The 27747-nt window shown below is 33.5% G+C and overlaps 3 protein-coding genes across 4 annotated transcripts in view; all 3 read left to right on the forward strand.

The window, feature by feature from the left end:
- LOC114717775 (cinnamoyl-CoA reductase 1-like) lies at positions 1–23023 on the forward strand. Of its 2 annotated transcripts, XM_028902971.1 has the most exons (12): positions 1–155; positions 839–1008; positions 1833–2024; positions 3126–3288; positions 3942–4128; positions 5676–5763; positions 17434–17557; positions 18236–18405; positions 19209–19400; positions 20075–20237; positions 20891–21077; positions 22623–23023. In XM_028902971.1, the coding sequence occupies exons 1-12, from the start codon at positions 35–37 to the stop codon at positions 22765–22767; spliced, it is 1902 nt and encodes a 633-aa protein (XP_028758804.1). In that variant the 5' UTR covers positions 1–34; the 3' UTR covers positions 22768–23023. The 2 variants fall into 2 exon arrangements, with proteins under 2 accessions (XP_028758804.1, XP_028758803.1); XM_028902970.1 differs by lacking the exons at positions 5676–5763; positions 17434–17557; positions 18236–18405; ... (1 more) ...; positions 20075–20237; positions 20891–21077.
- The window catches only part of LOC114717778 (cinnamoyl-CoA reductase 1-like), an 18686-nt gene continuing 2759 nt past the window's right edge, over positions 11821–27747 (forward strand). Inside the window, exons 1-3 of the mRNA XM_028902973.1 lie at positions 11821–12033; positions 12521–12707; positions 13328–13500. Coding sequence (XP_028758806.1) covers positions 11844–12033; positions 12521–12707; positions 13328–13472 — 522 coding nt within the window. The 5' untranslated portion in view covers positions 11821–11843 and the 3' untranslated portion in view covers positions 13473–13500. The remainder of the gene's footprint in view (positions 12034–12520; positions 12708–13327; positions 13501–27747) is intronic.
- LOC114717780 (cinnamoyl-CoA reductase 1) overlaps positions 26753–27747 on the forward strand; it is a 20642-nt gene continuing 19647 nt past the window's right edge. The window contains exons 1-2 of the mRNA XM_028902974.1: positions 26753–26886; positions 27516–27688. Of these exons, the coding sequence (XP_028758807.1) occupies positions 26784–26886; positions 27516–27688 (276 nt within the window). The 5' untranslated portion in view covers positions 26753–26783. The remainder of the gene's footprint in view (positions 26887–27515; positions 27689–27747) is intronic.

Here is a 27747-nt window from a genome sequence, read left to right on the forward strand (position 1 = left end):
GCAGCAGCAGAGCAACCAAGGAGGAAGACAGAAAATGAGCAACAACGCAGGGAAGCTCGTGTGTGTCACTGGTGCTTCTGGTTATATTGCTTCATGGCTCGTCAAGTTCCTTCTCAATCGTGGTTACACTGTCAAGGCCACTGTTCGCGACCCTAGTGAGTGATCCCTTTTTATTTTGTCGCTTTTATCTCTATGAATTCTCCGGAATTCACTTTCCTTGCTGTGTTCTGTCACTACTTTTGGTTGGGATTTAGCATTGCTTAGATATCCGTTTCCAGATCTTTTACTTGTCGTTTTGTGGGAGGGGGATTGTATATGGTAATTGGGAATTGAAGATTGATCCTTATGATACGAACCTCTGCGAGAGCTATGTTCCTGCGAGCTCTTATCTCATCTTCCCATCGTTGGACTCTAGTTTCAGGCGTTGCGATGGTTCATAAAAGATAAAATGGTCTCCAGCCAGCCAAGCATATCATCACTAAATTACCCAGAAATAAATAAACATGGTCCTGTAAACGGGATTCATGGCTCTGATATTTTCCTTTTGCTTTGTACTTTTGCTAGTGTTTGTAGTAAATTTGTGGCCGTATCCTTATCTTCACGTAACATATTCCTTTGATAGTGAAAATGAATATGTGTGCAATTAGCTAGCAAGGATTAGGTTATGCTCATAAGGATAAAGATTTATTTTACATGGGTTCCCCAAAGATTCCATTTTGCATTATGCTTTCCAAGTTTCAGTGTCGTTAAATTGCGTCAATTTTTCTTGTTCTTTCTTATAATGCTAATTATTAGGATTTTGAATGACAATTTTATTTTGGTTTGTAACTCCCTGCAGATGATCCCAAAAAGGTAGAACACTTGGTCAAACTTGATGGTGCGAAGGAGAGATTGCACTTGGTTAAAGCAAACCTCCTGGATGAAGGTTCCTTTGATCCTGTTGTTGAGGGGTGTGAGGGGGTCTTTCATACTGCGTCTCCCTTTTATCATGATGTCAAAGATCCACAGGTTCATCGCATCCTTCATTTTGTTGACGAATATTTGAATGCGGTCTATCTATTGCAAAGCATTCTGTTTTTACTGCTTTAATCTGCTTGAACAGGGTTTTAAATATCTAGGAAGGTGAGAGGGAGCGGAGTGGGAGAACCATTAAGATGAGGTCTTCCTCATCGCAGTTCCAAATGAGCAATCAAAAAGTTATTCTTACCTAGGAACCTGAAGGCGTTATAATAAGAGAACCAGAGCATAGTATTTCATTTCCTCCAATAATCAGGCAGTTAATTTCTGAACACTGATAGATTGTCATGTTGACATTTGCCAAAATTTTTCCCTTGGCAACTAATAGTATGATCTTGTCGATATAGTTAAATGAAATGAATTCATTGTGTACCTTGAACTTGAAATTAGGCAATCTTGAGTAAGGGGAACTCTAAGCAATATATATTAAAACGAATAGAATGCCATGCCTTGGGCAAGTTCTATTCATGACGTATAATTATAATGTTGAAATGCCATAAAATTGAAGAGAAACACAACTGCACTTTCTGCCCTTACCCTCTTTGAATGGAACTATGTATTTTAGATCAAAGAAACGAGTAGGTCTCTCATTTTGAATGCCCTTGTTTCTATTTGGACTAGTGGCTGGTTTCATTAATAAATTGCTGTATGGAATCTCTTAATCATGATTCTTGGCCGAGGAAAGTGGTAAACTATTTTGAGTATTTTATGATTACACGTTTGACATTTTCTACAATTTATCAGTCAAGCACAGAAGCTACCAGTTTTTTTTGGCCTTATTTTCTAGCTCATGACTGTTATCTTTCTCATTTCAGACTGAACTGCTTGATCCGGCAGTGAAGGGAACTCTCAATGTTCTGAAGTCATGTGCTAAATTTCCATCTGTGAAAAGAGTTGTTTTAACTTCTTCCGTTGCCGCAGTTGCATATAATGGAAAGCCAAGAACTCCTGAAGTTGTTGTTGATGAGACATGGTTTTCAGATCCAGACTTTTGTAGGGAAGCTCAGGTATCCACTATATTCCATTGTGCTAAATTACTAATGCGGAAGTTATCTGTATAATCATGCTTGCTAATGAATGCTGTTTAGAGTTGAGATAGCAATTATCTATCTAATGGGAAAATCGGAATGGCATGATGTAATATATGGTTTAGCATTTTCAATGGTGGCCACTATGGTCGAATGGGATGAAGGTGGAGAGGCTATCTGCCATTAATGTGGAATGGGTCTACTCTGGCACTATCTTGGGGTCAATGCAGGGAAATTAGTAAATAAAAAGAAAAATCTCCATAACACTCGTTCAATATTGTACCATGTGCTATCAATGCAGGGAAATTTATGAAGGCTCCTCCTCAGTGAAACAATCTCAGACCTTGCCCAAATCCTCAGTCAGATCAATTTCATCTTTTCTGTCATTATTTTCATATCAACTACCCACAGACATTTTTCTCTCTCTCCCCCCCTCCTCGTTTCCCCCAATTTTTTCAGCTTCTGAGGGAACGAGAGTGTATTTTGCTTGTTTTCAAGTCCTCTATTTGGACTAAAGTCTCTCAGTTTTGATTTTGATATCAAACAGTGATCCAGTGGCTGCAAATGTGATTATGGTATGTGCTCTGATTGGAAAAACTGATAAGGCGGAAAGAATAACACTCTACCCTCTCCCTCACAGTAAGGATCTCACTATAAGCAGAGAAAATAGCCCAAGAGAATCTCTGGAATATTGAACTGAAACTGCAATTCACTCATATGTCAGCTAACAGGGCGGCTAACATATTTATAGAACTACATGATGCTTGCGATAATCATGAAACAGTGAAATATCCCTACATTCTCGGGATTACAATGAAAATGGGAATAACAGAATGGATCATGACTGACCTTAATGATCCTATTATTTAGCTAACTGACTCCATAAACAAAAAGAGAATAAAAGAAAATAATTAGTTGAAATGAAGCTAGAAGGACCGCGTCAAATTAAACCTGAATTCCTTTTATTTCGCCTTTGGTAAGTCATGGTTGGTTTACTAGGAATCCTATCAGATTATTTGTCATGCATACTAGTTTACAATGTCCTCAAGTTTCTTTCTTTTTCCAATTTTGTGCTTTCAGCTGTGGTACACAGTTTCAAAGACTTTGGCTGAAGATGCTGCTTGGAAATTTGTAAAGGAGAACAACATTGACATGGTTACCATCAATCCAGCAATGGTGATAGGACCTCTCTTGCAACCAACTCTTAACACTAGTGCTGCTGCAGTTTTGAATATAATAAATGGTACTTTCTTTTTCTATTCATGAAGCATCTGAGTTACATGGTCTACTCCAACTCGATTGTTTTTCAGGGCTTTAGTAAATGAAAAAAGAACTAGCATCAGTGTCACAAGATAGTAAGTGCAGAACGAAGTGTGAAAGTTGTAATATTTTAATCAGTAGCTTAAACTTGTTTTAATGTGCATTGGAATTATAATGCTTAGCATTATGCTAGATGAAAACATTTGCTTTTCCTTTTGTAGCTTTAAACTTTTATAATGTTAGATACTCTTTATCCTCATTGACTTAAATTCTCATTAAAAGGAAAATGGAACCCATGGAGTGGAATTGGCACAAAAATCAGTGACATAATTCTTTTCTATACAAAATGTAAAGTAGACTTTGTCACTTAGGACGTGTTAGACACATGGACCTCAGTTGCTGGTTGAGAACAGTGGTTTTATCTTTCAGAGGAACAAAATCATAATCTAAATTTATTTTCCTTCAAAATTTCTTTATTTAGGATCCAATAGTCTGACTTGTTTGTGATTTAATTTTTGTTGTTACTTTGAAAAATATTTGATGACTTTTATGTGTTATATATACTCTATGTTTGGCCCCAGACATGAGTTTTGCATTCCACCTTTTAGGGACTCTTTCCATCCTTGATTTATGCAGGTGCCCAGACATTTCCAAATATGACTTTTGGATGGATCAATGTGAAAGATGTTGCAAATGCCCATATTCAAGCACTTGAAATTCCTTCTGCTAGCGGAAGATATTGTTTGGTTGAGAGAGTGGCACACTATTCAGAGGTTGTGAAGATTTTACGTGAGCTGTACCTGACATTGCAACTTCCTGAAAAGTAAGTTCAATTATTTTTACAAGTTTAAGACTGGATATAGTGTATAGTTTAGTTATATGTCGTTCTCTAATCTGTTTGCGAATCTATATCTTTTCTAAAATGTTGAAGCATAAATTATCTTTTTCATTTTTCTTTCTCAATGACTGTCTCTACTTTGTTGCGGCGTATTATCACGTTAATCAATGGCTGTCTAATCTACCATGTTTTGCAGTGAAAGCATCAAACTTTTTAATATTAACCTAAATAAAGGCCAATTTGTTTAAGATTGGAAAAAAGTGATTTTAATTAGGCTAAAAATGAGAAAGTTGTTGGAAGTATAAGGGAGTTTTTAGGAGAATTTAACCTAAACACACGAGGGATCTGTTGGAAATAGGATATTTTGATAAGCTATTCAGAATAGCTTGTAAAAAAGAAAGCTAAAATTGATTTTTTTCCCCTAACAAAACCTTCATGATTAGCTTAACTTCTCCCAACAACTCAAGTGTCAAACTTAACTACCCTCTTTAATTTTAAACAAACTGTCCCTAAATTTACTTGTGTAAATCCTTGCATGAGTTACCACCATCTACCTACCGTTTATCTTTATCTGTCCCAGGTTAATACTGATTAATGATTAATGTGGTTTGGAGTGTTATACAACGTATAGGTTATCAATTGTGATAAAATTGGTTAGAAGATATGAGAAGTACTTGAATTCTGGACGTTATGTAACCTTTTTATGTGGAAATTTCTTTAATGCGTGAAACATAAGACACATTCCAGTAAGTAACATGTTTTGACTTTCTATTTTAAAGAAAAAAATAATGAAGGAAAGCAATGCTTTCTACTTTGTTTGGTACTGAAGGTTTTTATGGTACAACATGACCGACAAACGAAGTTTTTTGTCCCTTCATTTTTCAGATTTTCATAAATGCCTAATGTTAAATTTAATACCAGAAATCTAGAATCTATCATGACTGAAAAATCAGCAATTAACTGCTGTGGAATATCTATGTCGTCTTAGAGCTTGATGTAAATTTTTCTGTGTTTCCAGTATTTTGATCATTGTGTATTTTTGGGTCTTGAAGCGAATGGTGTGTTTGAATTGGTGGTAATTAAAGACCTGAAATGATGGGTATTTACAACTTGAAATGAATGAATATGTTTGGATCCAGGGGAGGAAAAGGGATGGCAAGCTTCAATTTAAAAATAAATTAAAGACTCGACCGTGACTGTCAATCAAATCCTATAGCAAGGAGTTCTCATAGGCTACTTTTGGATCTTTGCATCTTCCAACATTTGTGATGTATTTTTCATGAATCCATACTTTCAATTGAAAGAAATCTAAAAGGAAATGTATGATTCCCAAACACATCTAACTTAGAGCAATAGGAGAATTCTTTAAATTTCCTAATATTGTGTTCCTCTCATTTGATCGCAAGAGTTTGATCATATTCCTTCAAAACCATATTCTATTCTATAAACCAAATGGCCCGTATTCTCACTTCATACACGTTCATTCTGATTTTTGCTAATCTCATTGCTTGCTTTCTCATTGTACTTGATAGGTGTGCGGATGATAAGCCGTTCATGCCGACATACCAGGTTTCTAAAGAAAAGGCTAAAACACTGGGAATTGAATTTGTTCCGTTGGAGGTGAGTCTCAAGGAGACTGTGGAAAGCTTGAAGGAGAAGAAATTTGTCAACTTTTAATTTTGTAATCCCTATTTTAAGAGTAAATGTTGGTTGGTTAGCTCAAGCGTGCCTTGAGTTGTATCTGTGGATTTGAAAACTCTGATCTTTTGTAATACAATAAACGGTGCTTTATAGGACACTGAGAGGGGTACAATGCTTGTGTTAGGTAGGAGCTATTTTGAAAGACCTTTGGCTTGTCTGCATGCTGTTTATAAATTAATATTTTGAATGTTGGCATTTTTAGGTAAAATTAATCTACATGTTTTTACAGTTTTACTTGATTTTTAATCATGTCCTTGTATTTTTTTAATTAGGTCCTTCTAATTTCATTTAATTTTTAATCAGTTTCCTATATTCTTTTTTTGTTCTTTTTATCAGGTTTTTAGCTTTACATGATTTTAAACCAAGTTCCTATGCTTTTTTTTTCTTTTTTTTTTCTTTTTTATCTACCAACTAAACCTAAAAGGATTTGATTAAAAATCAGATGAAATTATAAAAACATTAATAAAAGAAGGAAATATAAGGACCTGTTTACAGTTATGTGAAATTATAAGGATTTGATAAAAAGAAAAATAATCAAAGAGATTTGGAGATTCATATCCACCTTTCTTTTAATACCAGCATGAGCAAATTGAGGCGGAAAATACTTCTTCAAGTAGCGTCTTCTTTTCTTTCTTTCTTTCTTTCTTTGTTTTTTTTTTTAAATTAGCACCGGCATCAACAAGGACTAACTACTGACATCTATATTATTAGCGACGTTAACTAATTCCTTCTGTAGGAGTTGCAACATGGGGTCCGTTTTCATGGATACTTTCCCATGAAGAATTGGCATGCCGAGGTATTTTCCAAGGTTCATTGTGGGTACGAAAATTAGAAAAATTTCCCAAAATCAACTACAAGTGTGATTCACATTTCTTGAGAAATACTACTACCTCCAGTACTTAACACAAGAACTAGTTAACTAATTTAAATAGATTAAAAAAATTAATTAAGTCAATTATTTATATTATTAAATAGGCGCTGTCCTTCTAAGAATACCTTACCGATGTACCATGTGATAAAATTTTCGAGATGTGCACTTTATATCAGATGTCCAAGCCTCTCAATCTGACAGAGAGATGTGGTGAAAGCGGGTCTCCCTGTCTCACACCGGAGGGAGTAGATTCATTTCCTGTTGCTCCGTTGTAGGGAAATTGCATGTGGGGTATGAAACGCACTGTTCAATCACTTTGGAGATATGTTCAGGAATTCTCAGTTCTCTTAGACATTCGATAATGAAAGTCCCATCGGGTCCAATCGTAGGCCTTTTTCAGGTCCATTTTGATGGCGCTTCTTCTTTAAGCTTCTTGTGGTGTGGATAACTCCTGAGGTAAGAATAAGATGATATTGTCAATGCTTTGTCGCTCCTTCAATACGGCATAACACTCCATAATACGGTGAAATTAGTCAATAGAAGGAAAACTCCATATCAATCATATCCACAAAGAAAACTTCAGTAGCGCTGGGAAATCCACAAAGACTCTTTCTCCCTGAAACCATCTAGGCCCTTGCCCAAATCCTCCGTCAGGTGACTCAGATCACTTGTGTCTTCTTTTTATTCAACTATTTTCATCTTAACAACCCACAAACCTGTGTATTTGTTCTATTTTTCATTAGAGTGTATTTTGCTTGTTTTTGGTGTCCTCTATTTGGACTGAAGTCACTTTCGTTTAAGTTTTGAATCCCAAAGTTGTTCCAGTCGGTGAAAATGGGATCATTTGTCATGCATGCAGAGTTTTCAAGATTTTGGCTGAAGAAGCTGCCTTGAAATTTGCAGAAGAGAATAACATTGACTTGGTTGCAGTGAATCCTGACAGTCTTCTCAAAGAGGTCCCAAGCACCTTGCGGAGTAAGATCAAGAATTGAACCATTAGCAGCAGCATTAACAGTCTTCTGATAGTATGGCAAGAGACCCTCATAAAAATACTGAACCAATTGTGACTTAGGCAATTGATGATTTGGACACCGAGACATCATGGTTAAAAACCTAGTCCAATATTCATAGAATGACTCTCCTTCATCTTGTTGTGCTCCGAAGATAGCTTTCTTAAGCTTGGAGGACTGAGATGCAGGAAAGAATTTCTCAAGAAAAGCGTTTTTGAGTTGCTCCCAGGTAAGTGTAGCATAGTGCTGGGGCAAAGTTCTTAGCCATTCCTTGGCTTTTCCTTCCATGGTAAAGTAAAACGTTCTTCTCAAAAGTTCCTCTACATTTGCACCCTGTGGCTTCATAGTGGAGCATACCATCATCATAGTTTCAATGTGTCCATAGGGATCATCACTTGAAAGACCAAAAAATTTAAGCAAAGTATTAATCAAGTTACCTTTGATTTCAAAATTAGCAGCAAAATTATAAAAACCATGAGGATCAAAATTCACAATAGAGTTATTTATTTCTCTAAGACTCCTCTGGTCTTCACCATTATTCCTAGGCACATGATTTTCCCCATGACTGTTATTATCTCCATTACCCCCATTTCTGTTTCTATCATTTTCACCATTATTATCACCATTACCAGTACGATCTGCCATGTCTAGATTTTGGTTAGGTGCACTAGGAGTATGGTGTTCTAAGGCAAATTCACTTGTACTGTTTTGATCCTTTTTCTTCTTCTTCTTCTTTAATTGCTTCAAAGTTATCTCAAGCTCAGGATCATAGGGTAAGGGTTCTTTATCTCTGGGCATGCAACAGAGAAATTAGAGCAACAAAATGCAAAAACAAATAAAGATTCAAGTATAAATGGAGGGATGCAAAATGCAAGCAAGGTATGCCAAAATAAATAAATAAATAAAAAGAATTAAAATAAAATCAGGATTTTTTTTGAAATTTTTATTTAAAAAAATTAATGATATGCAAATGCAACCTAAACTAAGGAAAAAAATAAATTTAAAGAAAATAGAAAGAGCTAAGGAACCAATTACTTGGCTCCCCGGCAACGGCGCCACTTGATTTGAACCTTTTTAATCGCCTTGGGTTAAATCAAAAATAAAACCAAATTATGCAGTAAAGCACAACTCGGGTCGAGTTTCTTGAGGAGCTTTTTATTAATTCCTTAGTTAACTAAGTGACAAAGAATTGAAAGGAGGGGTTGAAAAAGGATTTTTCAATTAATAAAACTAATTAAGAAAGTAAGAAATAAAGCTAAACTACTTTTTTTTGGTATTTTTAAGAAAGAATGAAAAATGCAAATTTGAATTGTAAGAAATTAATAACGAGAATGTTCTTAAGGAATGAATCAATGACTATCCTGGCTTGTTTAATGATATGGGAGCAACTTAAGTGGTTAAGACTAGTTTATATAAGTTATTCCTTTTAAATTAATACTCAACTAGAACATTAATTATTTGTTAAATTCACTTCAAGCATAATTTCTATACAACTCGCATAAAAATCACACTAACAATGAATTAACAAAGGCATAAACATAAATATATGTATAAACCAAGTACTCAAACTTATAAATACCAATCCAAATCTCAGCAATTCCAATCCAAACCAAGAATTACAACTAGCAATTCTTAGCTTTAAACCAAATATAACAAACTTCAAACCAGAAATCATCAACAAAATAGTCTAAACTAAGAACTAAAATTAAACTCCCCTTTATAGCTCCCAAACTCAAGTCATTGAATTCGATCCCAAAGAGCACAGCGAACTCAGCCTCTCATAGTCTTGAACCAAGCTACAACTCATTCCAAAGATTCAGTAGCCATGGAGGATAGATGGAGGAGAAGAAAGATGAATTTGGAAGATTGAAATTGAAGTGTTGCCACAGTGGTGTATGCGTGAAGGGAAGGGTATGATCGATGGTAAGCGTGCGGCGTTATTGTATATATAGCCTCCTCCTATGGCAATTGATGATTAGGTTAATATAATAACCTAATGCAAATTCGTGGCTTCCATCACTTGATTTTTTTTTCCTTTTCTCTTTTTTTTAATTCTTTTCCTTTTGTTTCAACTTTCCTTCTATGTTTATTTCCTTTTCTGAGACCTGCAAGAGATAAATTGAGATACTATTATAAAGCCCAAAATTAATTATTTAAAAAGAGATAAAATATGATAAGATTTTCTTTTAAATTTCTAATTTTGTACCACCAGTATTTAATTCAAAATATCTACAACCAATGTAAATTATTCCACTTTAATTAATAAATATCCCCAAAAAGACATTAAATAATATATTAAAATGGGGATTTATCAACATGGTTATCAGATCTTGATTGGATCCGCATTCCGTGCTCATCATCTTGATGACCACGGAGTGCTCAGCACTCAAAACGTGGATGTTTTGAGTGCTGAGCATGAGGACCTTTTTTTTTATTATTACAAAAAAATATATGTATTAGAATTATTTTTAGTTAAAGTTTATCTAATACTCCTAAATATTTTTTTACACATTCAATATTTTAAAATATTTTATCATATCCTGAAATATTATCTTATATATATTTAGTGCTCTAAAATATTTTCTGACAATGCATTTGAAAAAATATTTAAGAATCTAGTATTTTAAAGTATTTTGTGATCTATTTGGTACCTAAAATATTTTTCCATATATGTTCATTATTTTAAAATACTTTGTGACTGGGCTTACCTAAAAACATATTTTAGGATCTAGTATTTTAAAGTCTTTTATGATTTATCTAGTATCCTGAAATATTTTTTAGTATTCTAAAATATTTTATGATACAATATCAAGAAATAGAAATTTTTTTAAAACATTAAATGCACGTGAAAAAATATTTTAAGGTACTAAATAAATGATAAAATACTTTAAGATATTGAAAACATCTAAAAAATTTTTTTTTGAGTACTAGATAAATGTTAACCAAAAATAATTTTAATACATACTTCTTCTGATTTTTAATATAAGAGTTAGTTTAACTAATTCAAGTGTACTACAAAAATTAGCTAAATTAGTCAGTTGTAATAAATAAGTGTTGTTTTCTCTAAAATGCCTCTCACTAATTATGTGTATTAACTAAAATCAACAATTGATTAAATCTTTAACACGTACAATTATTATAAGGATTATATTGAAAAAAATAAATATATATAAGAGATAAAGTAGATTAGAATATTATATTTAAGACTAAATTAAATATCAAGATAATTTTTATATTAATAATTTGAGATGGTATAAATTTTTTTGTAACAAAAAAATAAAGTAAAAAAAAATAAAAATTCTCAGCACTCAAAACGCTGTGCGTTTTGAGTGCTGAGCACAGAATGCGAACGCGATCTTGATTTAAGTAGGGAATCTAAGGTATGCTCTTTATTTTATTGTGCTTAGATTACTAATGCAGAAATGAGTAATGTTTGATTTGCCCAGAGGTCATCCAACATTAAGGTATGAGGGCCTTGCTCAGGCGACATCATGGTGTTAATGAAGATATGATATAGACATCAGATTAGTCAATAGCCTAGAACTTCGAGACTGCCAAAGTCAGATGATGCTGTTAATGAGAATTGTCTCTCTCTCTCCCCCCCTCCCTCATTTCTGCAACAAAATGGCAGTTATGGCCTCCATCAATACTGCATGACAATGCCAATGGTTTTGTACATAGCCTAGTCTAGTCGCAGTAGGAGGTCTCGGATTCAATCCTGTTTATAACCTTAGGACTTCACTGCCTGTCTTATAATGCAAAAGAAAAACATTACATGACACTCGCTCGACAATATTGCAACTTGGCTATCACTGCTGGTAAATCCATAAGCGGCTCCTTCCTCCTGAAACAATCTCAGACCTTGCCAAAATTCTCAGTCAGACCCTTGTGTATTTTGCCTGCTGTCATGTCCTATGTTTTGATTAAGAGTGAGTTTGTTTTGATTTTGAAATCCCATAATTGTTCCAATGGATATATGCAAATGCGATTATTTGTGATGCATAGTAATTTACAGCATCTTCAAGCGTGTTTGGAATCATCATGTTTGGGCGGTGATGTCAAAACCATGTTTTTGGCTTCTGCTAGTGTGATTCCAAACATGAATTTCCAGGTTTCCTATGTTGTTTCGAATTTGGTGCTTTCAGCTTTGGTACAGAGTTTCCAAGATTTTGGCTGAAGATGCTGCCTGGAAATTTGTGAGGGAGAACAAAATTGACATGGTTACGATCAATCCAGCTACAACAATTGGACCACTCTTGCAACCAACGCTTAACGCTAGTGCTGCTGTAATTTTAAATCTGATAAATGGTAATAAACAATAACCTTTTTTTTTTTTTTAGTATTCAAAGATCGTTTGAGTTAATTGATCATCTTCAGCAAAAATATTTTCATAACTGTGGCTAGTGGAAATTTGATAACTAGTTATTTAACCGGTTGAAACGGTGGTCCAAGAGTTCGTAGTTCAGATGAGATTCAAAGTAGTCATGATCGAAATAATATAATTTAATCAAAACATATATAAAAGTATTCATAAATAACCCTGAAAATCGTACAATATGTAAATAAAAATACATTAATTCATGAGAAAATAAAACATTTATGTATAAAACTACCTATGATCCAATAAAACAGAGTTATTCAAAGAAAAATATGACAAAACTACACAAGTTACTTGAGTTTGTAACATATTTACTAATTCAACCTACTTTAACTGCATTTTTTGATTCTTGAGAATTAATTATTCGTCTCTTATGAAAGGGACCAGAGAAAGTAGTTTTATCCTTGTTTAATGCAGGTGCACAAACATTTTCATATAATAGTTTTGGATGGGTCAACGTGAAAGATGTTGCAAATGCCCATATTCAAGCATTTGAAACTTGTTCAGCTAATGGAAGATATGTTTTGGTTGAAAGGGTAGCACACTTCTATGATATTGTAAAGATATTGAGTGAACTATACCCCTTGTTGGAACTTCCTGAAAAGTAAGTTTGATTATAAGGAAAATCTCAAAAAAGTGACTACTGAATTTCAAAATTCCAAATCAGGAATTACTACAAAAATGTGTTGTCATTTGCTCTTTAAATATAGTCATTTTCTTTACGAGTGTAGTAACGAATACTGATTTGGCATTTTAAAATTCAACTATCACTTTTTTGGGATTTTCCCTTGATTATATCTATAAGTTTGAAAATGCTTACCTCATTATATATTCCTCTCTAACCTTATTGCAACATTATTGAAATTTTTTTAACATACTAAAAATAAAATTATTGATCATTTTTCTACTTTAATAGTTGTCTGTTCTCTCTTGCAATATATTATCATGTTGAACTGTAAATGTTGGAGCTTGGAAGAAGATAGGATGTATGGGTGATTACCCTAGTGATGGATTTTGTATCAATCAATCCATATTTTTCAAAAGAAAAAAGAAATTGAAACTATAGAAGAGTTAATGAAACACATGTTCTATAGAAGAGTTGTTTAAATTTCCTATATTCCTGTGGCTTAATGATAACAGATTATGATCATAATCTTCAAAAATCATTTGATAAACCAAGTCACTTGTTCTCACTCTTAAGATGCATTTATTTATATTTAATAGGTGTGCAGACCAGAGGCCATTGGAGCCTAAATATCAGGTTTCTAAGGAAAAAGCAAAAACTTTGGGAATTGATTTTATTCCATTGGAAGTGAGCCTCATGGAGACTGTTGAAAGCTTAAAGGATAAGAAATTTGTCAACTTTTGACTTTGTAATCTTTCCTTGTAGAGTAAACATAGATTAGCTCAGGCTTGGTTTGATCATTGAGTAATCATTAATAACGAGCAAAACACATTAAACCATTTTATAAAAAGTTATTTAATTGATTTAGATAATCTTACTAGTTTTGACTCAATAAGAATTTGGCTTGGAAAGCACTTTATAATTGCAAAAATTTGTTACAAATAATAAATTTAGAAAAAATTTAGGTCAAGTTTCTTATGTCTTTTGACCAAAAAAAAGTTTCTTATATCCATTATTTCAAGTTCTCCAATCATACATAGCCATGTGCCTTTTTTTTTTTTCCTTATGAATTTATAATTTAATGTCATTAAATGTTGATATTTTAAAAATAGAACAAATGGTCGATTAGAAAATTTAACACAATGGATATAAGAAATTTGATGTTGCTCTGAAACTTTTGTATATACAAAACACGACTAAATTTTTCTCTTAATAAAATTTTTAATGGAGGATTTTTTTTTTCAAATTTTCCTTTTCCATTTAACTGCTCAATCAGGAATAGATGATTCAGGTCTTTTAATATGAGTATATTAGTCAGCTTTATTTAGGAAGAATCCCAAAAAAATATCTTTAAATTTTAAAATTCCAAATCAGTCTTATTTATTACATTTTAAAATACCTAAGAGCTCCCACAAAATTTTCATCAGTTTCAACAATTGCACAAATACAAAATTCAACATTTTCTCTCTTAGTTCCTCTGCTATACTAGTAACATAATCTTCTACCCTCTATATCACAACCACTTTCATTTACAAAATTGTTAATAGTGTGAATCAATAAATTCATTACCATTAAGTGTTATATATATATATATATATATATATATATATAGCTATCGATATGTTTTGATGTCATAGCCACTAACATTTGCAAATGCAGGCACAAGGGAATAAAATTCCATTGCATGGAGTCATAAATCTTATGATGAACACAAGTTAATACTACTCCGATGCTATATATAAAACCCATTTTGTATTGTAGTCTGCTCATGCTTTGTTGACCTATCGAGTGGTAAAAAGAAGAAAGTACGAAAAAATAGTACTAAATTGGTCTTATATTTAGGATTGAATGAGTATATTACTTTGACATATCAATTAAAGAGTATAACAACTCAAAAAGAAAGGACAAACAATAACTAAAGAAAGTGAAGAATGAGAAGTAGGATTAGAACATAATCCTTCAAGAAAAGCCAAGAGGACAAGACGATTCCACAAAATAAGTACTACACCCTAATCCATTGTTCCTAGTAAGTGCCAACGCGAGCCCACTTTTCAAACCTTTTGGTCCATTAATCTTTGGGCCATTCATTACATGTTTGTATATTTCAATGGGTCTCTTAATAGACTTGACATGTTACAAACCTAACCAAATAAATTATAGTAATGTTATCCTATTATTAAAAAATTAATACTGACTATTGAAATATTAATATTAATCATTAATATTTTTAATAATAAAAGATCATATTATTATGATTTTAAAATTTTATAACAAATTTACACTCAAGAAAATTTTCGGGTGCCTAAAAAATTGAAAACTTCCTAAACAAATTTGTATATTAATACTGCATTTTATACTAATTTGATACTAATACTAAATAAGAAAAATTTAACCATTTAGTCATTATTATTTTAACTTATTTACAATTTCTCAACTCAATTCTTTAAATTTCAACTATTTAATTTTTTTGTTTATATAATTATATCCCTTCTAAAATTATCCAGTACTCATCAAGAATTGACCAAGGTTTGAAATTTTGTTGGAAGAGGTTTCTGTATTTAGTGCCTCACATTGTCTTAAACAGGATTGTGCAATGCCAATGCTTATATTTAAAAAAGAAAAGGAAAAATATTGATAACTATTTTTTCATTCCTCTGTATTTTTTTTAAAATACGAACTCGCCCACGTAATGAAGTCATCATTTGGTAAAAGCTGACATAGCTACGCACATTTATGTGGCGATCGTAAGAGCACACGAAATGAATTCGTCAGTTGTTCTGTAAATTTATTTTTTTAAAAAAAGTAAAGAAATGAGAGGAGGAAGCAAAGCCCAATTTGTCGACCCAATATCAAAATCGAACTGCTTTTGTCTTTTTTTTACCTTTTAAAGTTTTTTTGACCTCAACTATTTTCTATTGTGCTTTTGTTTTAAATAAACTTGATTTAAATAATGAAGAATTTATGCTTTTATTTTCAATAAAGAAAAATATAGGATGGCAATAAATTTTAATCGATAATAAAAAAATTTCAAATCTAATCTAGGTGGTTTAAATCTACTGGAAAACAATTCCAATGATGAAAGATTCTCTATTCAAAAGTTCTCCCCACACCCCCCCCAAAAAAAACAAATTCTACGAATAAATTAAATTGTCCCAATTTTCGTTTCCTAAAATTTCATAGTTTTGTTGAGAAAAAAAATTAATCTCTATAAATTTTCTAAATAAGAGTACGACTTATGAGTAAAATTGTGAAATTTTAAACTATAGTAGTTGCAATTAATTAAATAATAATAATCTTTAAAAAATTGTTATCAAACTTTAGTCAATAAAGTTATTTTTTTTGGCCAACGTCACTAAAGTTAATTACAATGTTTATGACTGCATCATTAAAAAATTTTCATATATCAGGTAGATTAGAATTTTAAGTTCAAACCAAAAAAAAAAGAAGTATTCCCTCACCTTCATCAATTACCATAATCCTGCCTTAAATTTTCAATTTTTTTTGAACAGATAAAATATTCAGGTGAGTTAAATATCCAGAACTAATGCACATCCCAAGGCTCAAAGAACACCTATATCAAATAAAAATTGTAAAAAATAAATTTTATCATTTAAATGAAATAAAAGTGATTTTTTTGTAATTTAATTTATTTTCTAAAATTTCAAGTTAATTCTTTAATTTTACAAAGTTTGTTTTAAATCATCAAATTATAACACAGTTAGCCATAACATTTTTTTGGTAATAATTATTATTATAAAAATTAAATTTATTATCTTACTATTAAAAGGTTTGTTTGGTATGAGGAAAATAGACGAAGACAGAAGAGAAGAAAAATTTTAATAAGCTCATTTTAAAAAATTGAAAAAATAAGGTTATAAAATTTTGATTAAAAGAAAATGTAAAACAAAAGAGTAACTAAAATTAATCAAAAAATTTTAACCCCATTTTTAAAATTTTTTAAAACAATCTTATTAAAATTTTTCCTCCCTTCTCATTCTCTCCATTTCTCTCATAGCAACCTGATTATAAGTATATTTTGCAAATGTTTAAAATTTGAAAGCGTCACCTCATTTTCTTTCTATACGATACAAATTACCAATTTATGTAGATAAAAAGTTAATTAAAAAAATAAATATGTTAAAAAAAGCCTTATTTTTACAGTAAACATATAAAAAAATACATTAAATACTTGGATATTTTCAACATATAACTTAAGGTTAACATAATTTTTACATCCTAAAAGATACGACTTCTTATGGTTGTGTTGTCTAAAATTTAAAATTAATGATTTTGGTATTTAAAATTTAATAAAATTTGAAACTAAAAGTTTTTATCATTGAAATTCGATTTTGTTTTAGTACGTTTAAAAAATTTTTAGTTTTTAGAACAGTGTCTTTCAAGTATCAAAATTAAAATAAAGTTATGTTTTAAAAATAAAAATTATTAGTTTAAAATTTTATGAACGGAAATCAAAATAAAATAAAATTTTAAACACTAAAATTACTGGTAAGGAAGAGGGTAGTCCTTAAAAAGGATGGGTTAAGAATTGTTTATTATCAACAATTGTGAATATTTTATTGGATTCGTTTTGACGCTGACAGTGACGTGGCGGTAGGCACATGCTATATATACGTAAGGCTCCTCCAGTTCTGCCTCACTCCCATAAATAGGCAGGCAGCAGCAGGGCAACCAAGGAGGAAGACAGAAAATGAGCAACAACGCAGGGAAGCTCGTGTGTGTCACTGGTGCTTCTGGTTATATTGCTTCATGGCTCGTCAAGTTCCTTCTCAATCGTGGTTACACTGTCAAGGCCACTGTGCGCGACCCTAGTGAGTGATCGCTTTTTATTTTGTTGCTTTTATCTCTATGAATTCTCCGGAATTCACTTTCCTTGCTGTGTTCTGTCACTACTTTTGGTTGGGATTTAGCATTGCTTAGATATCCGTTTCCATATCTTTTATTTGTGGTTTTGTGGGAGGGGGAGTTTATATGGTAATTGAAAATTGAAGATTGATCCTTCTGATACGAACCTCTGCGAGAGCTATGTCCCTGCGAGCTCTTATCTCATCTTCCCGTCGTTGGACTCTAGTTTCAGGCCTTGCGATGGTTCATAAAAGATAAAATGGCCTCCACCCAAGCATATCATCACTAAATTACCCAGAAATGAATAAACATGGTCCTGTGAAGGGGATTCATGGCTCTGATATTTCCTTTTGCTTTGTACTTTTGCTAGTATTTGTAGTAAATTTGTGGCCGTATCCTTATCTTCACGAAACATATTCCTTTGATAGTGAAAATGAATATATGTGCAATTAGCTAGCAAGGATTAGGTTATGCTCATAAGGATAAAGATTTATTTTACATGGGTTCCCCAAAGATTCCATTTTGCATTATGCTTTCCAAGTTTCAGTGTCGTTGAATTGCGTCAATTTTTCTTGTTCTTTCTTATAATGCTAATTATTAGGATTTTGAATGACAATTTTATTTTGGTTTGTAACTCCCTGCAGATGATCCCAAAAAGGTAGAACACTTGGTCAAACTTGATGGTGCGAAGGAGAGATTGCACTTGGTTAAAGCAAATCTCCTGGATGAAGGTTCCTTTGACCCTGTTGTTGAGGGGTGTGAGGGGGTCTTTCATACTGCGTCTCCCTTTTATCATGATGTCAAAGATCCACAGGTTCATCGCATCCTTCATTTTGTTGACGGATATTTGAATGTGGTCTATCTATTGCAAAGCATTCTGTTTTTACTGAATCTGCGTGAACAGGGTTTTAAATATCTAGGAAGGTGAGAGGGAGCGGAGTGGGAGAGCCATTAAGATGAGGTCTTCCTCATCGCAGTTCCAAATGAGCAATCAAAAAGTTATTCTTACCTAGGAACCTGAAGGCGTTATAATAAGAGGACCAGAACATAGTATTTCATTTCCTCCAATAATCAGGCAGTTAATTTCTGAACACTGATAAATTGTCATGTTGACATTTGCCAAAATTTTTCCCTTGGCAACTAATAGTATGATCTTGTCGATGTAGTTAAATGAAATGAATTCATTGTGTACCCTTGAACTTGAAATTAGGCAATCTTGAGTAAGGGGAACTCTAAGCAATTTATATTAAAATGAATAGAATGCCATGCCTTAGGCAAGTTCTATTCATGACGTATAATTATAATGTTGAAATGCCATAAAATTGAAGAGAAACACAACTGCACTTTCTGCCCTTACCCTCTTCGAATGGAACTATGTATTTTAGATCAAAGAAACGAGTAGGTCTCTCATTTTGAAATGGACTAGTGGCTGGTTTCATTAATAAATTGCTGTCTGGAATCTTAATCATGATTCTTGGCTAAGGAAAGTGGTAAACTATGTTGATGTTTTTTGATTACGCGTTTGACATTTTCTAGAATTTATCAGTCAAGCACAGAAGCTACCAGTCTTTTTTGGCCTTATTTTCTAGCTCATGACTGTTATCTTTATCATTTCAGGCTGAACTGCTTGATCCGGCAGTGAAGGGAACTCTCAATGTTCTGAAGTCATGTGCTAAATTTCCATCTGTGAAAAGAGTTGTTTTAACTTCTTCCGTGGCTGCAGTTGCATATAACGGAAAGCCAAGAACTCCTGAAGTTGTTGTCGATGAGACATGGTTTTCAGATCCAGACTTTTGTAGGGAAGCTAAGGTATCCACTATATTCCATTGTACTAAATTACTAATGCGGAAGTTATCTGTATAATCCATGCTTGTTAAAATTTCTGATAGTGAATGCTGTATAGGGTTGAGATAGCAATTATCTATCTAATGGGAAAATCGGAATCGCATGATATAATGTATGCTTTAGCATTGTCAATAGTGGCCACCATGGTGAATGGCATGAAGGTGCAGAGCCTATCTGCCATTAAGGTGGAATGGGTCTACTCTGGCACTATCTTGGAGTCAATGCGGGGAATTAGTAAATAAAAAGAAAAATCTCCATAACACTCGTTCAATATTGTACCATGCGCTATGAATGCAGGGAAATTTATGAAGGCTCCTCCTCAGTGAAACAATCCCAGACCTTGCCCAAATCCTCAGTCAGATCAATTTCATCTTTTCTGTCATTATTTTCCTATCAACCACCCACAGACATCTCTCTCCCCCCCCCCCCTTCCCTCCTTGTTTCCCCCATTTTTTTCAGCTTCTGAGGGAACGAGAGTGTATTTTGCTTGTTTTTTAGTCCTCTATTTCGACTAAAGTCTCTTAGTTTTGATTTTGATATCAACCAGTGATCCAGTGGCTGCAAATGTGATTATTTGGCAGGCATACTAATTTACAATGTCCTCAAGTTTCTTTCTTTTTCCAATTTTGTGCTCTCAGCTGTGGTACATAGTTTCAAAGACTTTGGCTGAAGATGCTGCTTGGAAATTTGTAAAGGAGAACAACATTGACATGGTTACCATCAATCCAGCAATGGTGATAGGACCTCTCTTGCAACCAACTCTTAACACTAGTGCTGCTGCAGTTTTGAATATAATAAATGGTACTTTCTTTTTCTATTCATGAAGCATCTGAGTTACATGGTCAACTCCAACTCGATTGTTTTTCAGGGCTTTAGTAAATGAAAAAAGAACCAGCATCAGTGTCACAAGATAGTAAGTGCAGAACAAAGTGTGAAAGTTGTAATATTTTAATCAGTAGCTTAAACTTGTTTTAATGTGCATTGGAATTATAATGCTTAGCATTATGCTAGATGAAAACATTTGCTTTTCCTTTTGTAGCTTTAAACTTTTATAATGTTAGATACTCTTTATCCTCATTGACTTAAATTCTGCATTAAAAGGAAAATGGAACCCATGGAGTGGAATTGGCACAAAAATCAGTGACATAATTCTTTTCTATACAAAATGTAAAGTAGACTTTGTCACTTAGGACGTGTTAGACACATGGACCTCAGTTGCTGGTTGAGAACAATGGTTTTATCTTTCAGAGGAACAAAATCATAATCTAAATTTATTTTCCTTCAAAATTCTTTATTAAGGATCCAATAGTCTGACTTGTTTGTGATTTAATTTTTGTTGTTACTTTGAAAAATATTTGATGACTTTTATGTGTTATATATACTCTATGTTTGGCCCCAGACATGAGTTTTGCATTCCACCTTTTAGGGACTCTTTCCATCCTTGATTTATGCAGGTGCACAGACATTTCTAAATATGACTTTTGGATGGATCAATGTGAAAGATGTTGCAAATGCCCATATTCAAGCATTCGAAATTCCTTCTGCTAGCGGAAGATATTGTTTGGTTGAGAGAGTGGCCCACTACTCAGAGGTTGTGAAGATTTTACGTGAGCTGTACCCCACATTGCAACTTCCTGAAAAGTAAGTTCAATTATTTTTACAAGTTTAAGACTGGATTATAGTGTATAGTTTAGTTATATGCCGTTCTCTAATCTGTTTGCGAATCTTTATCTTTTCTAAAATGTTGAAGCATAAATTACCTTTTTCATTTTTCTTTCTCAATGACTGTCTCTACTTTGTTGCGGTTTATTATCACATTAATCAATGGCTGTCTAATCTACCATGTTTTGCAGTGAAAGCATCAAACTTTTTTATATTAACCTGAATAAGGGCCAATTTGTTTAAGATTGGAAAAAAGTGATTTTAATTAGGCTAAAAATGAGAAAGTTGTTGGAAGTATAAGGGAGTTTTTGGGAGAATTTAACCTAAACACATGAGGGATCTGTTGGAAATAGCATATTTTGATAAGCTATTCAGAATAGCTTGTAAAAAGGAAAGCTAAAATTGATTTTTTTCCCCTAACAAACCTTCATGATTAGCTTAACTTCTCCCAACAACTCAAGTGTCAAACTTAACTACAATCACTTTTTTTCTTTAATTTTAAACAAACTGGCCCTAAATTTACTTGTGTAAATCCTTGCATGAGTTACCACCATCTACCTACCGTTTATCTTTATCTGTCCCAGGTTAATACTGATTAATGATTAATGTGGTCTGGAGTGTTATACAACGTATAGGTTATCAATTGTGATAAAATTGGTTAGAAGATATAAGAAGCACTTGAATTCTGGACGTGATGTAACCTTTTTATGCGGAAATTTCTTTAATGCGTGAAACATAGGACACATTCCAGTAAGTGACATGTTTCAACTTTCTATTTTAAGGAAAAAAAATAATGAAGAAAGCAATGCTTTCTACTTTTTTTGGCACTGAAGTTTTTTATGGTACAACATGATCTACAAAGGAAGTTTTTTGTCCCGTCATTTTTTCAGGTTTTCATAAATGCCTAATGTTAAATTTAATACTGGAAATCTAGAATCTATCATGACCTAAAAATCAGCAATTAACTGCTGTGGAATATCTGTGTCGTCTTAGAGCTTGATGTAAATTTAGCTTTGTGTTTCCAGTATTTTGATCATTGTGTATTTTTGGGTCTTGAAGCGAATGGTGTGTTTGAATTGGTGGTAATTAAAGACCTGAAATGATTAGTATTTACAACTTGAAATGAATGAATATTTTTGGATCCGGGGGAGGAAAAGGGATGGAAAGCTTCAATTTAAATATAAATTAAAGACTCGACCGTGACTGTCAATCAAATCTTTTAGCAAGGAGTTCTCATAGGCTACTTTTGGATCTTTGCATCTTCCAACATTTGTGATGTATTTTTCATGAATCCATACTTTCAATTGAAAGAAATCTAAAAGGAAATGTTTGATTCCCAAACACATCTAACTCAGAGCAATAGGAGAATTCTTTAACTTTCCTGATATTGTGTTCCTCTCATTTGATCGCAAGAGTTTGATCATATTCCTTCAAAACCATATTCTATTCTATAAACCAAATGGCCCGTATTCTCACTTCATACACATTGATTCTGATTTTTGCTAATCTCATTGCACTTGATAGGTGTGCGGATGATAAGCCGTTCGTGCCGACATACCAGGTTTCTAAAGAAAAGGCTAAAACACTGGGAATTGAATTTGTTCCGTTGGAAGTGAGTCTCAAGGAGACTGTGGAAAGCTTGAAGGAGAAGAAATTTGTCAACTTTTAATTTTGTAATCCCTATTTTAAGAGTAAATGTTGGTTGGTTAGCTCAAGCGTGCTTTGAGTTGTATCTGTGGATTTGAAAAACTCTGATCTTTTGTAATACAATAAACGGTGCTTTATAGGACACTGAGAGGGGTACAATGCTTGTGTTAGGTAGGAGCTATTTTGAAAGACCTTTGGTTTGTCTGCGTGCTGGTTATAAATCAGTATTTTGAATGTTGGCATTTTTAGGTAAAATTAATCTAATGTTTTTACAGGTTTACCTGATTTTAATCATGTCCCTGTATTTTTTTAATTAGGTCCTTCTAATTTCATTTAATTTTTAATCAGATTCCTATATATATTTTTTATCTTTTTATCAGGTTTTAGCTTTACATGACTTTAAACCAAGTTCCTGTGCTTTTTTTTCCCTTTTTTTTTTAATCAACCACCTAAATCAAAAGGGATTTGATTAAAAATCAGATGAAATTATAAAAATATTAATAAAAAAGAAAATATAAGGACCTGTTTACAGTTATGTGAAATTATAAGGATTTGATTAAAAAAAAATTAGAGAGATTTGGAGATTCATATCCACCTTTCTTTTAATACCAGCATGAGCAAATTGAGGCGGAAAATATTTCTTCAAGTAGTGTCCTCTTTTCTTTCTTTGTCTTTTTTTTTTAAAAAAAAAATTTAGCAAAGGCATCAACGAGGACTAGCTACTGACATCTACATTATTAGCGACGTTAACTAATTCCTTCTCTGTCGGAGTTGCACCATGGGGTCCGTTGCCATGGATACTCTCTCATGAAGAATTGGCGAGCCGAAATTTAGAAAAATTCGCTGATTTATCGACTCCGGGTGCGATCCACATTTCTTGAGAAACACTTCTAGCTCCACTGCTCCAGTACTGTGATCCACATTTCTTGAGAAACACTACTAGCTCCGGTACTTAACACAAGAACTAGTTAATTAATTTAAATAGATTAAAAAAATTAGTTAAGTCAGGTATTTACATTAAATAGGTATTATCATCCCAAAAATACTTTGCCCATCATATGTACCATTTCATAAAATTTTTAAGATGTGCACTTTGTATCAGATGTCCAAGCCTCTCAACCTAACAGAGAAATATGGTGCAAGCGGGTCTCCCTGTCTCACACCCCTGGAGGGAGTAGATTCATTTCCTGTTGCTCCGATGCAGGGTAATGGCATCTGGGGTATGAAACCTTGGGAGTGTGGCAATACACCTAAGAAATTATTCCATCGAACGTATTCTCCCCTGGATCCAGGAATAGCGACATGGACTATGTCTGTCCAAGCCAAGGAATGACTCTGAATAGTCCTGATGATGGAGATATATTCAGGAATGCTCTGTTCCCTTAGACATTGGATAATGAAGTCCCATCGGGCCCAATCATAGGCCTTTTTCAGGTCCATTTTGATAGCGCTTTTTCTTTAATCTTCTTGTGGTGTGGATAATCTCCTGAGTTAAGAATAAGATCATATTGTCAATGCTTTGTCGCTCCTTCAATACTGCACAACACTCCATAATACGGTGAAATTAGTAAATAGAAAGAAAACCCCATGTCAGTCATATCCACAAAGAAAACTTCAGTAGTGCTGGGAAATCCACAAAGACTCTTCCTCCCTGAAATCATCTCAGACCTTGCCCAAATCCTCCGTCAGATGACTCACATCACTTGTGTCTTCTTTTTATTTCATTACTTTCATCTTAACAACACACGGACCTCTGTGTATTTTTTCTATTTTTCATTAGAGCGTATTTTGCTTGTCTTGGTGTCCTCTATTTGGACTAAAGTCACTTTCGTTTAAGTTTTGAATCCCAAAGTTGTTCCAGTGGGTGAAAATGTGATTACTTGTAATGCATATGAATTCAAACTTTCTTCAAGTTGCTTGCTGTTTCCAATTTTTAACTTTCAGGTGTGGTACAGAGTTTCCAAGATTTTGGCCGAAGAAGCTGCCTTGAAATTTGCAAAAATAATAACATTGACTTGGTTGCAATGAATCCTGCGATGGTGAGATTGGACCTCTCTTGCAACCAATTCTCAACACAAGTGCTGCTGCAATTTTGAATCTAATAAACGGTAACCCCTTTTACTCACAAATCATTTGAGTTACCTGTGCATCTTCGGCAAAATGATTTTATGGCTCTGGTCAACAGAAAAAGAATGGGGACTAGTTTCAAAAGATGGAGAGTAGGAAAAGGTAATGGAAGGTTATAACAATCTAAACAAGTTAAACTTGACTTAGTGTGCATTGGAATTGTAATGCTGACCATTCTTCCAGATCAGAATAATTTTCCTTTTTATCTTTATGCTTTAATATTGTCACACACTCTCATCTTATAGGAAATGGGATGGTGACCGCATCTCTAAGCATATGTTTGACGTAAGGACTTAAAATTCTGGTCTTGAACGATGGTTTTATCTTTAGATGAACCAAATTATATCCCTAAAATATTTTTCCTTGTCAAAACTAAGGTGGGGATTCATGCATGTGCAGCCGGATGTATACTATTTGTATTTTATATTGATTTATTTATTGAGGACTTAAGCTGTTGATTCAATTTTTGTTGTTATTTCAGGAAGTATTAGCTGCCTACATGCGTATTAAGTATATCGTTTTTAGCCTGAGACAAGAATTTTTGTGTCAAACCTTTTAGGGACTCTTTCCATCCTTGCCTATTGATACAGGCGCACAGACATTTCCAAATAATTGTTTTGGATGGGTCAATGTGAAAGATGTTGCAAATGCACAATTTAAAGCGTTTGAAACCCCTTCAGCCAGTGGAAGATATTGTTTGGTTGGGAGAGCGGCACACTTCTCAGATGCTGTGAAGATTTTACGTGAGCTGTATCCAACATTGCAGCTTCCTGAAAGTAAGTTCAATTATTTCTACAATTTTAAGATTTCATATGATATATATTTCAGTTATATATCCTTATCAAATATGTTTGTAACTTTTTCTCTTTTCTGGAATGTCAATACTTAAATTGTCTGTATTTTATTTTCTTTAATAGCTGTTTCTACTTTATTTACCACGGAAGGTCTTTATGGTGCGACAGAACCTAGAAAGCAAGCTTTTGTTCAGTCATTTTTTGGAATTTGTTAAATACCAGAACCCCCAGAATCTATCACAAACCAAAGATCTTCACCTGTTTTACTGTTGTGTGCATGTTCCCTAATATCCATGTGGCGTCAGAGCTTGGTTTAATTTTCTACACAAGGCTTCATTTGTATTTCACTTGAGTCCTTCTCTTTAGCTTTCCCAGTGAAGGGTTCAACTGTGTTTCCTGTATTTGTTCATTATGTATGCCTGCAACTTGAAATGATGGGTATGTTTGGATTGAAAGGAAGAATAAAGATTGAAAGCTTTTGATGATTTTTCACTAATCATTTCTTGGCTTCTCATTACACTTGATAGATGTGCGGACGATAAGCCATTCATGCCAAAATTTCAAGTTTCCAATGAAAAAGCAAAAGCATTGGGAATTGAATTTAACCCATTCGAGGTGACCCTCAGGGATCAAGGAGACAGTGGAAAGCTTGAAGGAGAAGAAATTTGTCAACTTTTAACTTTTGTGACCTCTCTATGAACTGTAAATGTTGATTAAAGCTCAAGCATGCTCTGGGTTACTATGTATCTTCTTCGGAAGTAGTCACTCTAATGTCCTTCTAATGTCCTTTGTAATTAAGTTAAATGCTGCTTGAGAAGGCATTGAAAAGGACACAAAAGCTTGCATTGAATTGGGCTGTTTCAAAAGAACTTTGTGTCTGTCATTGCTATGGTTAAAATCATTATCGTCCAAACGATGATGATAATGTTAATTGAATGAATGGAGGCCTTGGTTACACGTAGAACCATTGAATCTTACGATAATTGCAAAACGACAAACTAAATGCTGGAAAAGTGACTGTGGAACTAACTGATTATAATTGAACAGCTTCAATTCCTTTTTTCGTCCAATTTAATCGAAAATTAAGCCACAAAAAAGCAACGACGCAGGAAAAGGGATGGCGGTGTGTGTAACTGGTGCTTCTGGCTTTATTGCTTCATGGCTCGTCAAGCACCTTCTTCTCCGTGGCTACTCTGTCAGAGGCACTGTACGTAATTCAAGTGAGTTTCTCCTCCTTTCAGTGTGTGTGTGTGTGTGTTTACACAGGCGCGTATGTATATTTGGATTGTTGAGTTGCCAAGCACAACTCTAGGAGTTATAGGACTCATTCGGGTTGGCTTATTGGGTTGGGTTCAGGCCAACTTGTATCTTAACTGTTTTTCCAGGAAAAAAAGAATAAGGATCAATAATATAACTTATTGAAAATTTATTAGTACTTGTTTCTCGTCTAATGACTCTGCTTTATTTTAAAATCTAGATATGGTTATTGAAGATTGGATATAATGGATCCTACAAGGTATTTATGGAGAGATGAGGATATGAACCTATGGGAGAGCTTTATGTCCCAGCTAGCTAGCTCGTAAGCTTATTTATAAGCTGAAATATCTTTCCACGCCTTTAAATGGCAATTAAAAAAGTGAAACTGAAGCATATTATCGTCACCAAACAACCAATAGATAATTAAATAAATAGACTATGACTGGTATATATCATCTATGGCTCTGATATTGCTTTTGACTTTGGACATTGTGGTTCCTTAGTGAAAATTCTGGCCATATCCTTGTCTCTCAACAAAAAAATATACTTCTGATTGTGACAGCTTAATTTGGCTTTTTGTGACTGCCTGCAGATGATCCAAAAAAGATAGACCACTTGCTGAAACTTGATGGCGCCAAGGAGAGATTGCAGCTGATGAAAGCAGATTTGATGGATGAAGGTTCCTTTGATCCTGTTATTGAGGGATGTGTGGGTGTCTTTCATACTGCTTCTCCCTTTATTATTAATGATATCAAAGATCCACAGGTTCTTCCCATTCTGCCTTTGTTGATAGCTTCATATTTGAAGTCAGGCTCCTTATGTTA

The sequence above is a fragment of the Neltuma alba genome, unplaced genomic scaffold, assembly GCF_004799145.2.
Source record: "Neltuma alba isolate B1F8T4 unplaced genomic scaffold, ASM479914v2 tig00011775_pilon, whole genome shotgun sequence".
Classification (NCBI taxonomy): domain Eukaryota; kingdom Viridiplantae; phylum Streptophyta; class Magnoliopsida; order Fabales; family Fabaceae; genus Neltuma; species Neltuma alba.